The sequence below is a fragment of the Salminus brasiliensis genome, chromosome 8, assembly GCF_030463535.1.
Source record: "Salminus brasiliensis chromosome 8, fSalBra1.hap2, whole genome shotgun sequence".
Lineage (NCBI taxonomy): Eukaryota > Metazoa > Chordata > Actinopteri > Characiformes > Bryconidae > Salminus > Salminus brasiliensis.
Window position 1 is genome coordinate 42,232,507 of NC_132885.1, and position 15,000 is coordinate 42,247,506.

The 15,000-nt window shown below is 45.8% G+C and overlaps 1 protein-coding gene across 1 annotated transcript in view; it reads right to left on the reverse strand.

The window, feature by feature from the left end:
• Window positions 1-14,813, reverse strand: part of LOC140561461 (TBC1 domain family member 8) — a 25,404-nt gene extending 10,591 nt beyond the window's left edge. Inside the window, exons 1-5 of the mRNA XM_072686683.1 lie at window positions 14,456-14,813; window positions 3,717-3,827; window positions 3,215-3,333; window positions 2,350-2,578; window positions 1,665-1,905 (exon numbers count right to left, since the gene is read on the reverse strand). Of these exons, the coding sequence (XP_072542784.1) occupies window positions 1,665-1,905; window positions 2,350-2,578; window positions 3,215-3,333; window positions 3,717-3,827; window positions 14,456-14,582 (827 nt within the window). The 5' untranslated portion in view covers window positions 14,583-14,813. The remainder of the gene's footprint in view (window positions 1-1,664; window positions 1,906-2,349; window positions 2,579-3,214; window positions 3,334-3,716; window positions 3,828-14,455) is intronic.
• Between the last annotated feature and the right edge of the window lie 187 nt (window positions 14,814-15,000).

Below are 15,000 nucleotides of genomic sequence, written 5' to 3' on the forward strand. Positions count from 1 at the left end.
TAATATTAGCTAAAAGTCTTAACTTAGACTAATTCAGGCTAATCGTTGGTACCAGGTTTACTTCAGTTTAACTTGGGCTAACCCTCTGTAACATGGTTTACTCAGGCTAATATTAGCTAATAGGTTTACTTCCGGCTAATGCAGGCTTTACCTCAGTTTAACGCAAGCTAACCCTCGCTAACAGGTTTACCTCAGTTTAACGCAGACTAACCCTCAGTAACAGTGCTAACTCAGGCTAATTTAAGCCTTTTAGCTAAACTTAGTCTGAGTTAAACTTGGTACCCATGGTTAGCCTTATTTAGTCTAACATGGGCTACCAGATTTACCTCAGTTTAACGCAAGCTAACCCTCGCTAACAGGTTTACCTCAGTTTAACGCAGACTAACCCTCAGTAACAGTGCTAACTCAGGCTAATTTAAGCCTTTTAGCTAAACTTAGTCTGAGTTAAACTTGGTACCCATGGTTAGCCTTATTTAGTCTAACATGGGCTACCAGATTTACCTCAGTTTAACGCAAGCTAACCCTCGCTAACAGGTTTACCTCAGTTTAACGCAGACTAACCCTCAGTAACAGTGCTAACTCAGGCTAATTTAAGCCTTTTAGCTAAACTTAGTCTGAGTTAAACTTGGTACCCATGGTTAGCCTTATTTAGTCTAACATGGGCTACCAGGTTTACCTCAGTTTAACGCAAGCTAACCCTCGCTATCAGGTTTACCTCAGTTTAACGCAGGCTAACCCTCAGTGACAGTGCTAACTCAGGCTAACTTTAGCTAACAGGTTTACTGTGTTTGCGTGTGAGTGGAGTGAGTTAGTGCTTTAAGGAGCTGCAGCTGGTCGACTGAAACAGACTGACATTGAAATCTGTATTCTGGACATTTTGCGGTGAGGTAACCAGCTGTGCGACACCATTAGCAGCCCTACAAAGCAGTATTATGGCCTAATTATGGTCTAAGTATGCAGTAACTATGGCGTGCACATGATAGCATGGCCAGTTCTCATGTTTAGAAAGTGCATGAAATCTAAATGACGCTGCCAGACCGGATCACTCTGCAATGCCAAACAGAAAGTGCTGTATGCTGTAATGTACATAGCTCTGCACACACACACACACACACACACACACACACACACACACACACACACACACCCTTTAAAGAAACAAGAGTGTAGTGGCACTCACCCAGCTTTAATAATGTACATAAAAATGGGAAATTGATTATTTGTCATTCAATTATTCTCTCTTTCACACTCTCTCACACACACAGATCATTCACACTGTACACACTCACTGGCACTGCCATAAGCTGTAATAATCCCACCTATTACTCTTAGTCTCTCTCTCTCTCATTACTCATTCTTCATTTTCCACACTTCCTCATCTTTACCCAGCTTCCGTTTCCTCGTCAGAAAACAGAACCTGCAGTGTGAAAGTGCAACTTTCCTATTCTGTTCAGCGAAAACCACAAAGTCAGGGCTAAAGTCTAAAGTGGTGTAGCTGTCTAAGCGCTGGCTCTGTTGTCAGCGGGTCGTCACAGGTGTTCAATCCCCGGTGTTGCCACAGCCATCCGTCAGTGACCGGGAGTCCCAGGAAGCATAAGCATTGTGTGATGGGATGAGGCCTACATAGTTTTTGGGACTGGGCATGACTAAAATTGTGGAGTTACCTTTTGGTAATGTTGGTTGCCTGCTGCAGGCTCTGGTCCACTTCCAGCCCGCCGCTGTCCAGCAGCCGGCGCAGCGCGAGGTCGGCCAGCTGGCTCATCACTATCATCACCTCGTCCACATTCAGGAACATGGAGAAGTCGCGCTGCCTCTGACGGGTCCGCACCCGGATCACATCCGTCATCAGGCCTAGAGACGCCTGCTCCAGCCCAGTCACCTCCACCCACGGCACCATCAGCTTCACTGCACAGAAAACACACCAGCTATGAGGCTAACAAGCACTGGAAGCTTATGTACATCAATTAGCATGGCGCTAACTGCAGGTCTGGATCATCACACACTGCGTGGAGGTGTGCAGTAATCTCTAACAGACTGGATTACACGGCGCTGTAGTTTTAATGCCTCCGTGTTTCTCTGAAACGTGAACAACAGTGCAAATAGAGACAAGCCCTGAAGGAGTAGGTGTGAGATGTTTGACCTCAAATGTTTGAGGTGTGAAATCGACCTTTTGCCTACTTCTACAGCTCCCACAGATGCTAATGCAGAAACTATCACGAGTCCCACAGGGTTCTATGTTAGGCCCTATGAAACTGATCATTGAGAGCCATGCAGTAATGAGGGTGAAGATCTGAAGGGTAGGCCTATGGTCAGGTTTGAGGAGTTAAGCCATGTTCTTGATCCCCTCACCTTCTTTCCCAAGCAGGAAGGAGTAGAACGCGAGGTGATTGGTGGAGAGGTAGAGCCAGCCCTGCCGAGGCACTCGCCCCTTCCAGCAGCAGCAGGAGTAATGAGCCACCAGCTTCTCCTGCTGCGGCAGCCCAAACCTCTGCTCAAACCGAGCCAGTACCTCCCTAAAGCGGGCCGGGTCGTCCTCAAGTGCGGCCTGCCCAGCTAGAACCTCCTCAGCGATCAGCCCCTACACATAAACACACACGGACAGGCATTTACACACTGGCTAATTTCGTCCAGTCTATGTGATGCACTGGGTCAACTGGCCATAAAGTCTATATTGAGGTGAACCCACTGCTGATACAGGTGGTCCATTGCGGACACCCAGAACTTCCTCCCAGTATAACAGAACTTCCTCCCAGTATAACAGAACCTCCTCCCAGAATAACAGAAACCCCTCCCAGCATAACAGAACCCCCTCCCAGCATAACAGAACTTCCTCCCAGTATAACAGAACTCCCTCCCAGCATAACAGAACCTCCCCAGTATAACAGAACTCCCTCCCAGTATAACAGAACTCCCTCCCAGCATAACAGAACTCCCTCCCAGCATAACAGAACTTCCTCCCAATATAACAGAAACCCTTCCCATCATAACAGAACTTCCTCCCAGTATAACAGAAACCCTTCCCATCATAACAGAACCTCCTCCCAGTATAACAGAAACCTCTCTCAGTATAACAGAACTATCAAAACCTGTAGAAGTCTCAGCGGTAATAAGGGAGTTATAGAGCAGTGACGAGCCCTTATTAAATGCACATAATCAGTATATATATGTATTCATTTATTAATTATTATTCTGAACTGGGGGACTGTGGAAGCACCTTGACTTTGCCCTGTGCAAAACTTGCAGCGTCCTGTTTGTTCTCGAACACGGCCATGTACGGCAGCAGGTTCTGGTCCAGCCATTTCCAGTGTTTCTGCACCTCCTCCACTGTGGCTCCTGCACACACACACACACACACACACACTTTATGAGCTCCACCAGCCTTACAGCTCCACCATAGAGGTGCACAAATTCAGCCAGAAGCTCCATCTGCTGCAGCAGGTTGATGGCCCCTGTTCATCACCAGGACCTCTGCTGTCCGGATATTACTGGGGTGGTGGTTGTCAGTCTCACTGACTAACATGGTAGTGTGTGTGTGTGGTCCTGATGTGAGTGTATCAGGTACATCGGTGTCACCTCTAGGCTGAGAGTGGATCCACCCTCCAAAAACATCCAAATATGTGGTAACTGACCACTGATGTAAGGGCTGGAGGACGCCTACAACAAACAGCGGTGCGTCAGCAGATGGGCTTCAGCCCTATTACAAAGAGAAGACTCACCGCTGGCGATGACCCAGCTGACCTGTGATCCCGGCACTTGCAGAAGGATCCGGAACGGGGCCACTCGAGCGTTGGAGTCCAACACGGTGTCCAGTGCCCCCACCAGCATACCTGCACACACACACACACACAGTCAGTCTTTGTGCTTCTGCCTTCAGCTCAAGCTCTTCCCCAACATGACTGCATCTCCACGATTCCCGGAGAACGGTTCGGCTTCCCATTAGAAATGCTTTCAGGGCGAGTAGAACTGCATTCCAAGAAGAACTGCTCACAAAAGGCCGCCCATCTGTTTTCTACTTCCTGCTGCATCAACACATTACCTCAGAACTGGCTCTTCAGTCCAAACCCCTTTTGTAAGGGTTTCTCATTTACTGTCTTTTATGGAAACCACACTGACCTATAGGCTTCTAGAGGCATATAATAAAGTAAAGTGTATGGAAGGGGGTGTGGCTTATTCCATAGATATTCCAATTCCAATAACTCAGCTTTTTTCCTCATTGATAAGCTTATAAACTCTAGGGGTCATAAGATTTCGGTTTATTTTAACTAGAGTAACAATAGAAACAAGACTTTTAAACACATCATATATCAAATATATTTCATATATTTCAAATCTCGACCTGAGGACCTCAGGACTTACTGAACCTGCTTACTGAACCCCCCAGCTCTTTTCTCCAAATCTCAAAGAGGACTTTAAGACTTGAGACTTTGAGACTTTGAGTTTCAATGCAAAAAATCCTGATAAACTCCCATCGAGGCCCTTCATGTTTCAAAGTAGAGCCTAGAGAAATAAGGAAAGCTCACTGTTAGACTAAAATCCAGCATGGACATGGTGAGGAAGCACCGTTGGCCATTACCCACTGAAACCAGTCCTCCACATTATCGCCAATAAGCAGATCCCCAGTGCCTAGTGTGCAAGGCTTATAGCTAGCCTGCCCATGCTGGTCACAGCGGTGATTCAAGCTAAGCTGCTCATTAGCATAGCTACTGTGAAAATGGGCCCATTACCATCCAGTAGAAAGTACACCCTCAAGAATCTGCTGGAAGTCCAGTGTGTGAGCAACTCTCTCCAAACCTCTTGAAGACCACCCAGTGACGCCAGGCTCAGCTCACATTTTTAAACCATCACATTTCTAATCAGGTCCGAGTAGAATGCTCATTATCTGCTTATATTTTGTGCAGAGCTGGAACGCAACAAAGCAAATGTGCAGAAAAACTTCAACAACCAGCCAAAGATCCTCAACAACCATACAGCGATTTGACTGATGTTCCCTAGCAGCTGGCCAATGGCCTGCAAGAACTGATATACAGTTCTCAACAACTAAACAATAATCAATAAACCAGCCAATGGTCCTAACCAACAAGTTGATGGTCCTTATCTTATGACTCTCAGACAACCTGGCTGACAGTCCTCAACAACCAGCCTAAGGCCCTCAACAACTGGCCGATGGTCCTAAACAACCTCAACAACTGGCTGATAGTCCTTAACAATCAGCCTAAGGCCCTCAACAACCAGTTGATGGTCCTCAACAACTGGCTGATAGTCCTCAACAACCAGCCTAATGCCCTCAACAACCGGCCGATGGTCCTCAACAACCTCAACAACTGGCTGATAGTCCTTAACAATCAGCCTAAGGCCCTCAACAACCAGTTGATGGTCCTCAACAACCTCAACAACTGGCTGATAGTCCTCAACAACCAGCCTAATGCCCTCAACAACCGGCCGATGGTCCTCAACAACCTCAACAACTGGCTGATAGACCTTAACAACCAGCCAACGTCCCTCAACAACCAGCTGATGGTCCTCAACAACTGGCAAATAGCACTCAACAACAATCCAATGTCCCTCAACAACCTCCAACAGTCCTAAACAACCTCAACAACCAGCCAATGTCCCTCAACAGCAGGCTGATGGTCTTGAACAACTGGCTGATGATTCAAATGAACTTTATAATCGTGCTCAAGAAAGGGCAAACAGTGCTTGACAAACCAATGATCCCAAACAACCAGTTGATGGCCCTCAATAACTGGCCAGAGTCCAGACTGGACAGGGAAGGTGTGGAATGTTAGTAGGCGATATCTTCCAGATCTCCGGTCTCTCTCTTGTTTTTTTTTTTATGCATCACACAACACAACGCATAGACTCAACCTGGGACTGGTACTCCCGAAGGTACATGTCTGATCTGCTGACACACTGCTCCCTCGAGTTCTAGCATCTTCTGCTCATGCAACCAGCTGAAAGATCACTCCAGCAACCAACCACACCATCAATCAGCCCACGGTAGATAGATAAGCCTTGCTAATAAATCTATGGCCCAACACAAAAAACACAAATACTGTCCCTGGACAGATGACACAGCAGAAGGTCAACTTCCATGTCTCTCTCTCTCGCTCGCTCTCTACCAGAAGCTAATACAAGTCATGCCATTTTGGTCAGAGAATGAGTTCATGTGCTTTTTTAATTAGACATTTCCTCTTGTGGAGAGGCCTGAGGTTTGAGGCATCAGTGTGCAACAACGCAGTGGGGGATTCTTACAGAAGAGGCATCTGCTAATAGCAGTGCAGATGCCTCTCCGTTGCAGAGGTAATTAGATTCCCAACATACAAGTGCACCAATGACGGCGCCAGTTCAATCTACGATGAGCTTGTGGTTGGAAAGGAGCGAGGGGAGTAGAGGCTGACAGACAGACAGACGGAAATGTAACAGGCTGCTGCGCTGATCAGCCAAAACATTAAAAACACTGCCATGTGAATAACACCGCTGGTTCCGGTGGCTCCTGTCAAAAGGTGGATCTACGTATTAGGCAGCGAGTGAACGGTAGAACTTAGATCATGGGCGTCCAAGGCTCACTAATGCTCATGGAAGGACTTTTTCCTAGTGACAATGAACAATGAATAGCAATGAGCAAGTGTCCCAATACTTTTGTCCATACAGCGTTACATACACATATGTGTATAAAGTGAGTCATACACTGTCAGAAACCACATGAGCAAGTCTATGAGAGATTACTGAACACCTCCACACGGACTGACGAGTGTGTGATATGATGTAGTCCTGCAGTTAGCATCATGCTAAGTGCCAATGCACATGACTTACCAACTCGCTTACTTATTATTAGCTACATTGGCCTGGTAGCTCCAGCGACTGTAGAAGACATGAACAGCTCAACGACTCTTAAAAGGGAAGCAACCACAGGTCTAGCACCTCTGCTTGCTGGTTGCAAGCAACTGTCTTTCTATCTCCAGCGTCTCCAAACTGAAATCAGCCTCCCCCAGAAAACAAAAAAAGTTTTGAACCCTTACTCTGCTCTATCGTAAGAAGGCGGGGCTACACTTAGGAGTGAAGTGATTGACAGACAGCCTTGGCTGGAAGAGGGAGCTCGTCTGCAGCAGGACCTGTATGGCATCCTTTTGTAGTTGTAGAGGAACTTAGACCAGCTGCACTTTTACTGTTGGAGCGTCCACTTACCGGACAGGGGGAAACCCGCTCTGCTTCTGCACTGGAAGCTCAGTGAAGGCGGTCTGAGACACTGCGGCTCGGTCTGGGTGAAGGGTGCTGGTCTAAGAAAGTAGTAGGCGAGTCTGGCTCCGCCTCTGGTCTCTGCTGTGCAGATTTGACAACACGACAGACATGGAACTGGTAGATGCACAGTGGAGCTAGGCTTCAGGTTCACAGTCAAATATATGCCAACTAATATGTGTGTTAGTATGAGGATCTGCCTCAGGCTTCGCCTCAGGAACGCTTCAGTAAATTCCCGCTCTGTCCCATTACTAGAAAGAAGCACCTTGGACCTGTTTGGCGAACGAAGGAGACGGATGGAAGGTGAAGAAAGGAGCTCCTGTTTGGACAGGCCACAGCTTTGTGCACACAGCAGAGGACAAAGAGAGGAGATACACTGTGGAGATATAAATCTGATGTTTACCATTTCAGAGAGAGCGAACGAGAGAGAGAGAGAGAGAGAGAGAGAGAGAGAAGACAAACAGTTCTAATATAACGACGCCCATTCCCGAACACAACCGCACAGTTGTCTGCAGTGTAACAGTACTCCTTTACAGGCCACCGCTCTGCTTTGTCATGGAGAGCTATAAGGACTTGCCTGGAATGCTCTCGCTGGACAAAAGCCTCGACGTTCCCCTGAACCTGCTGTGGATTTCACTAACGCACATTAAAGGGGCAGTCTGGCAAAAATCTGATGAGCATGATTGATCACTGAGCCCAGATTCAGGGGATCAGTCGAGTCATGTTCGGCATCTGACGTGCGCTTCTTTAATTAACAACGGGAGATGCTAAGCTAATGTTGCTAACACACACTGGACTTAGACTGTCACCAATATAATCTCCCTGTAAACACGCCCTTCAAATCTTCTAAATTTGTATTTACATGTTTAATCTGGAACTGGAACTAGACTACCATCCTCAGAACGTCCCGCTCTGTAAAGTGGTTCCAGTTCCTCCAGGGTTCCTCAGCTGTGTGGAGAAAGTTCTGTTTGGGGTTCTAGACTAAAGGAAGTCCCACCGTCTCCTAAACCTCATCCATCTACCAGCTAATGAAGATCTGGAGGAGCTCAGAGAGACGCGCTGGGAGAAGAACGGGTTTGGGGGCGTGTCTACAGAGAGGAGTGAATTGGTGACAGTCTGAGTCCAGTGTTTGTTAGCAGTGTTAGCCTAGCGTCTTTTGTTGTAAATTAAAGAATCACATGTCGGATATCGAACACGTCTCGACTGATCGACTGAATCTGAGGTTTAAATTAAGGAGTTGTGGAGACATGAAGCCAGCTGTAATCTTCTGAGGGTCACGATAAGTTCACTCTTAATGGAACGGTGGACGTGAGCGGAGTCGGCTGTAAACTAAGCGCTTTGCTGAGCCGTCGCGCGCCGTGTCGGCCCTATCTTAAGTAAATACACTCGCGCACAGAGCGACAGCTGTGCGTTTCCCCTTCAGCTGCTGAGCGAGATAGAAAGAGGAAGATGAAGAAATGAGCTGCAGTTAAAAATAACACCACAGCTTTCGCTCGCAGCAGGTCACCATCTCAGCACTCACCAGTCAATCATAAGCTAACCTGCCTAATTCCACTGGCAGATGGGCGGCTGGGCCGTTTTCACTCTCCGGTGAAAGATCATTTTTAGACACAGGTTTTAACACGGCACGTTAAAACACAGGGTTGGTCAAGTCTGCTCCACCTGGCCAGTCGGAGACAGCTGGTGCAGCTCAGAACTCCACAGTTAGCATTGAGTAAGGAATTAAGATAGAACTGATATGGAATTGAGTAAGGGTTGATACTTGAAAAGCACTGAATCACCATTAGAGTTTACCATCAATTTACCACTGAGCTAGAATGAGTTGGTAGAGAATTGAGTTAAAGTTAGAAGTAGGGTAGAATTGAAAAAACTGGGTAGCATTGAGTAAGGTTTGATACTTGAAAAGAACTGAATCATCATCAAGTTTGGATTCAATTAGAACTGAGATACAACTAAGTAGTGCTAAATTACTATTGAGCTAGAATGAGCTGGTAGAGAATTGAGGTAAAGTCAGAAGTAGTGTAGATTTGAAAGAACTGGGTAGCATTGAGTAATAATTCAAATAGAACTGACATGGAATTGAATAAGGTTTAAAACCTAAAAAGCACTGAATCATCATTAGAGTTTACCATCATTTACCACTGCGCTAGAATGAGCTTGTATAGAATTGAGTTAAAGTTGGTAGTATGGTAGAATTGAGAGAACTGGTTAGCACTAAGGAATTGAGTAAGGTTTGATACTTGAAAAGCACTGAATCATCACGGAGTTTGGATTAAATTAGAACTGAGATACAACTAAGTAGTGCTAGTTTATTTCAGACAGAACTGAAATAACATTGAGCGAGGATGAGTTAGTATTACGATAGAATGATCGGATTAGGGTAGAATTGAAAGAACAGAGTTAGCATTGAGTTACGATAGTATTAGGAGTTGTCCTGATTAGCGGTCTCGCTGAAAAGCAATCCGAGCTGAAACACTCCTTCACGTCTGTGAATTCACATTGAATGGGCGGGGCTACACTGCTATATGTAAATATGTAGATTTTTGTGCAGAAATTTTATTTAGCCTTTTTTGCAGATTAGTCTGCATGTATGGAGTGTACAGGCTGGAGAGTGAACCATGTGTTTCACAACTTGAACACGATGAAACTTTTAAAAATGAGTTTTTCCATGATATGAAATAAACTCAGTGTGAAGGAGACTGGCGCTACCCCGACTTTCACCCCTGCAGGCCTTCACTTCACCGTTCACTGGTCAATGATAAGCTAACCTGGGTAATTTCGTCAGTGAATGAGTAAATGAGTCACATGGTGTGGGGAACATAACTTAGTTCTGATGGACAGTGTGTGTGTGTGTGTGTGTGTGTGTGTGTGTGTGTGTGTGTGTGTCTGAGCAGCGTTACACACTTCCTCCTTGGAGTTCAAACTTCAGTTCAGCTCTGTGAGCTTCACTAATCACTAAACCCAAGCTTTGGTTTATGAGCTGTTAGAATCCAAACACTATTTTTTTTACAGTAATGAAACTAAAACATTATCAGCAGATAAAATTAATTAAATAAAACTTTATATACTTATATTACTATTTCTAAAAAAACTGTGTACGTTTCTAAGTGCTACTGTGCCTTTAAGACATGCAATATATACATACATATATATATATATATATATGTATATGGAAATTACCTCTGTTCTGATTGGCTGCCCTGTATAGTACCTCATTCAAAAACAATCCAGGCTGAAATACTGAATGGGGCGGGGCTAAACTGCTGTAGGATGAATAGGCAAATTCGTACAAATTGGTTTTTGTGACATACACATAAACATAGCCATACACATAAGCTACGCACCGGTAAAAAAACCCATATAATCACGATAACTGGAGAATATTTATGCAATTATGTCGATTACTTCTATTTTAAAAAGAGTTTTCATATTTACATATATGCATATTTTTTAGATATTATTATTTTGTATAATTTTTTTTTTCTCATGAAATGACCCCTTTAGGCTTTCAAATAAAGCTGTATACATTTTAACTAAAGCATTTCACAGATCTAAAAGTCTAAAAAGTGCATTAAGTTAAACAGCACTTTAGCACACTGCGCTACACTACCTCACAGGAAGTACCACATGGCTAACAACCAGCCTCTGCAGGTTTCTTTAATTAACAAAGCTTAACTCTCACAAAACCACAGAGAAACACGTGTACAATCAGACTATTTGGACATATTGTGTTATACATGTATATGTATAACACTATAGTTACCTAGAGACTCCCTGTGCTAATGCTAACAGGCCACACACACACACACACACACACACAGTGGCTCCTGATGCTGTGGCTGGTGTTGATGGACGCTGCGCTGTAGACGGCTCTGTGACTTTACAGACCACACTTATTACAGAAGTAGCACTGTGTGTTTACGCCAGTCAGCCGCTCCTGGGTCGGGGGCCGCTGCTAGCTGGCTGACTCTCGGCTCGTCCTTAAAGGGCTTTGGGGAGCAGAAGACCTGCTTCCACTGCCAGGAAGTAGATTTTATAGGTTACTGCCTTTCCAAAGTCCTCTCAAAAGTCTGCAGTCTGGGTTTTCCAGCAACACGAGCAACACTTTCACTTCTACTCCAGTTAACCAGTCCGAACTTTCTCCTCAGCTCCATTACAGCCATTAACATCCACACTATTTGGACAAAAGTATTGGGACACCTGCTCATTCCCTGTTTCTTCTGAAATCAAGGGCATTAAAATGTGTTTCTCCTGCTTTTGTTGGAGTAACTGTCTCGGGAGGAAGGCTTTCTACTAGATTTTTGGAGGAACACTGCACTGCTGTGAGGATTTGATAGCATTCAGCGGCAAGAGCGCTAGTGAGGTCAGGATGTCGGATGCTGATCACCACCCCACCTCACCTCATCATCCCCATCATCAACTCCCCAACTTATTCCATTTAAAAGTACTGCATGGAGCTCCACCACCATCATTCCAGAGAACACCGTTCTGTGCAGGGACTAGATAAGCTGTCGGTGTCAGCAAGAGGTGCGACATTAAGCGCATTCATTAGAAAGGGTGTCCACAAACTTTTCAGTGGATCTCCTGATTCTCTTCTTTTTGGGTTTAGTTGCGGGTTCAGATTTTGGACTGTGCTATTGTAGATCTGTACAGATAGTCTAACACACTTCAGTCCCTGTGCCGAGATGCTGGATGGACTAAGAGGCTGTAGAAGATCTAGAAGTTCCTCAGTTCCTCAGTGGTTTGAGTCTTGTTTTTGGAAAGATCTACTACTTTTAGTGAACTTTTACAGCCGTTTGGCGAAACTGAAGGGTGTGTTTTGGACTCTCTACACACGCCTGGTCCTCTCCTTCTTTTTTTTTTCTTTCTGGAAGTGAGACAGCTGCTGTGGACACGAGGTCGGATCCTTTTCCACAAACCAAACCCGTTCCCGGGGTAGGAAACTCCCCGGCTGAGCTAAAACAAAAGCCTAACCAGGATGCAACTCTTTTTTTTTCTTTCCCATTTTCCACAGCGTCCGCAAACCCAACACAGGAGCTTACGTGAACACTCTTTTCTGTTTGTAAGTGGCTTATCGTAAGCCCTTTGTTTGGATTAAGTGTTATATTCTCAAAGGTAATCACATGACCTGAGGGAGTGTGTCTGCTTATAAACTAACCTTCCTTCAGTTCATCTGAGCAAGTTCAGAGTTTCCATTCCGAGAGCCACCATTTCCCCAAAGCCTCGTTTATATAACATTCGGACGCGATTCGTCCAAAAGTTCGTATCTGGACAGACAACCCTTTGAATAAGTGAGTCTGGCAGCTTTAAGATGCAGTCATCTACCTTATGTAATCTCCATAGTTCCTAGACCAGGCCCAGTGCTGAGCTGTAGAGCAGTGGAACTGCATTCTCTGGAGCGATGGAGCTCCATCCAATGGAGTAGAAGAACTAATCGTCCAGCATCTTACTGATGCTCCCAATCAGTCAATCCATCAATGCACAGATCAATCGATCCCAACATCTAATGCAAAGCCTTTCCAGAAGAGTAGACGCTGTTACAGCAGCAATGAGGGCGAACTTCTAGGAGAAACTGTCCTGGAATTCTGAGAACGTACCTTCAGGTTCAATTTTTGCAAGCCGCCTGACTGCTGTTCAACTCGACTGCTATCAAGGGCCTTAAACGTCCAAAACATCTTTCCTTTACAACCGGCAGGACCCTGTCAGAACTAGACCAGAGTCTGGACCCTCTCCACAGCCAACAGCTGTTTTGTACAGTGTTTCCAAGCTCTTCAGCTTCACCGTCAGCACAGTCTGGACTTCACCACCTATGAGATTAGTTTCATCGCAAGGTCGCCGACTCAGCTGCAACAAAATTGCCTTTCCAAACCCCATAGCCTTTCTCTCAGCTCAGTGCTCTCTCAGATCTACTGTGGACAAAGATTCTTTCCATCGTGAGACCGACTGCCCACTCTACACTCCCACCAGAGCCAACAAGTCTGCCATGGAACAGTTCTGTCTGCAGTCAGTAGACCCAGGGATCTACACTATAGGTCAATGAGTTGGGGATGAGGTGGGGTGGTGATCCTCCAACATTCTGACGACATTAACGCTGTTGTTGCTAAATGCAATCAAATTCTCACAGCAATGCTCAAAGAAGTAGTAGAAAGCCTTCTTCCCTGGACAGTAGAGACAGAAGCAGGAGAAACTCTCTTAAGGACCCTTGAATTCAGAAGAAACAGTGGAAGAGCAGGTGTCCCAATACTTTTGTCATTGTAGTGTAGAAACAACCTTTTGTTTATTCTAATACAGAACTTAAACACTGCAAAACAAGTTAAGGTATTAACAAATAATAAATAATCTTAAATGTTATTTGTTTTTCTTCAATATGTATAAAAGTGTACGTTCCTTTACTTGTCCAGCAAAATGTCAACGTTTCAACAACAGCATATTTCACCTGTTAAAACGTACATCAAAACCACGTAAACCTCGGTCCTTCCATCATTACCGTACCTACCGGCCCTTATAACTCAGCGCTTACAAAAATGAAGCATCTAAAATTAAAAGTTTACGATTTTTTATTTTATTTTATTAATTAATCAATAACAGAGGAGTGTGTGTGTGTGGGGGGGGGGGTGTTTTAGTGTAGAACCAGCAGATAAACAAAAAAACGTCCACAAAACGGCAAAATAACATCACGCCTCGTCTCTGATCATCTAAAGAACATCAAACGATGAATCCTTGACTTTTGAAGAATCAAGAATCTGCGTAACGGGGTTGTACGTGTCACAGTGACATCATAAAAGTGAGAATAAGGGCTACACCAATCAGAAAACTTTCCAGGAATCTCGGTGAAGGCAGGAGGTGAAGCTCCTGAGGGATCTGTGAGCTGTGGAACAGTCCAAAAAGTTGATGGGGGTGAATGGGTTCAGGGAACAGGGTTGAGGCAATGCTGGGGGGCTTTGAAGGCACAGTTTTCGTAACCTACCATAAACACGACTCATATTTCAGGCATCGGTGCAATGAAGGATCCATGATTACGGGTGTATTTCGAGGTAAACGGGCTGGGACAGAATGTCTGAAGGTCTACAGCTACATGCATATGCAGAACCATAACATCTACAGCTCGACCACATCCCCTCCTGTCTCTGGGCTATGAACTCAGTCCAGCCAGCAGTTCTGAGAGTGGTCAGGCCAGATTCCTGAAGGGTGGAGGGTTAGGAGGTTAAAAACTATGTACCTGTGAGTTTCCCCCCGGTGTCTCCATGCCCCCTCCTTCTCTGCAGGACGAAATAGTCGTTGGACCTCTCCGTCACCCAAAGCTTCAGGGCGTTTTTCAGGGCAACCTCTTCTGGAGTCAGCCACATCCTTCCCCAAAGCACAGCACCAGCGCTAGACCCCCACACACAGCCAGTCCTGCGCGGCTCCGGTGCTCACAGCGAGGCGAGGCGAGGCTCCAATAACAGGGCGCCCATAACACCGCTAACCGCGAGCTGGACGCCGCCGTGCTCCGCGCGCAGCTCCTGGGGCTCTCGGGCGCTTCGGGTTCATGTTTTTGTTCCGCAGCCCGAGCGGAGCGGCGCCGCGCGACGCTTTCAATCCCCACCCGTATTCCGACAAGCCCCGCCTTCACGCACCTCGTATTGGTCGGTAGGTTGTGCTCAAGAGCAGCTCGCGGATTGGCTCGGGGTGGAGTCGATCGCGTCACCGTGGCAACCGAGGAACTTTGAGACGCGCAGGCGTCATGCGTTGTGTCGCGGTTGCTACGGTGACGATTTGGCTGCG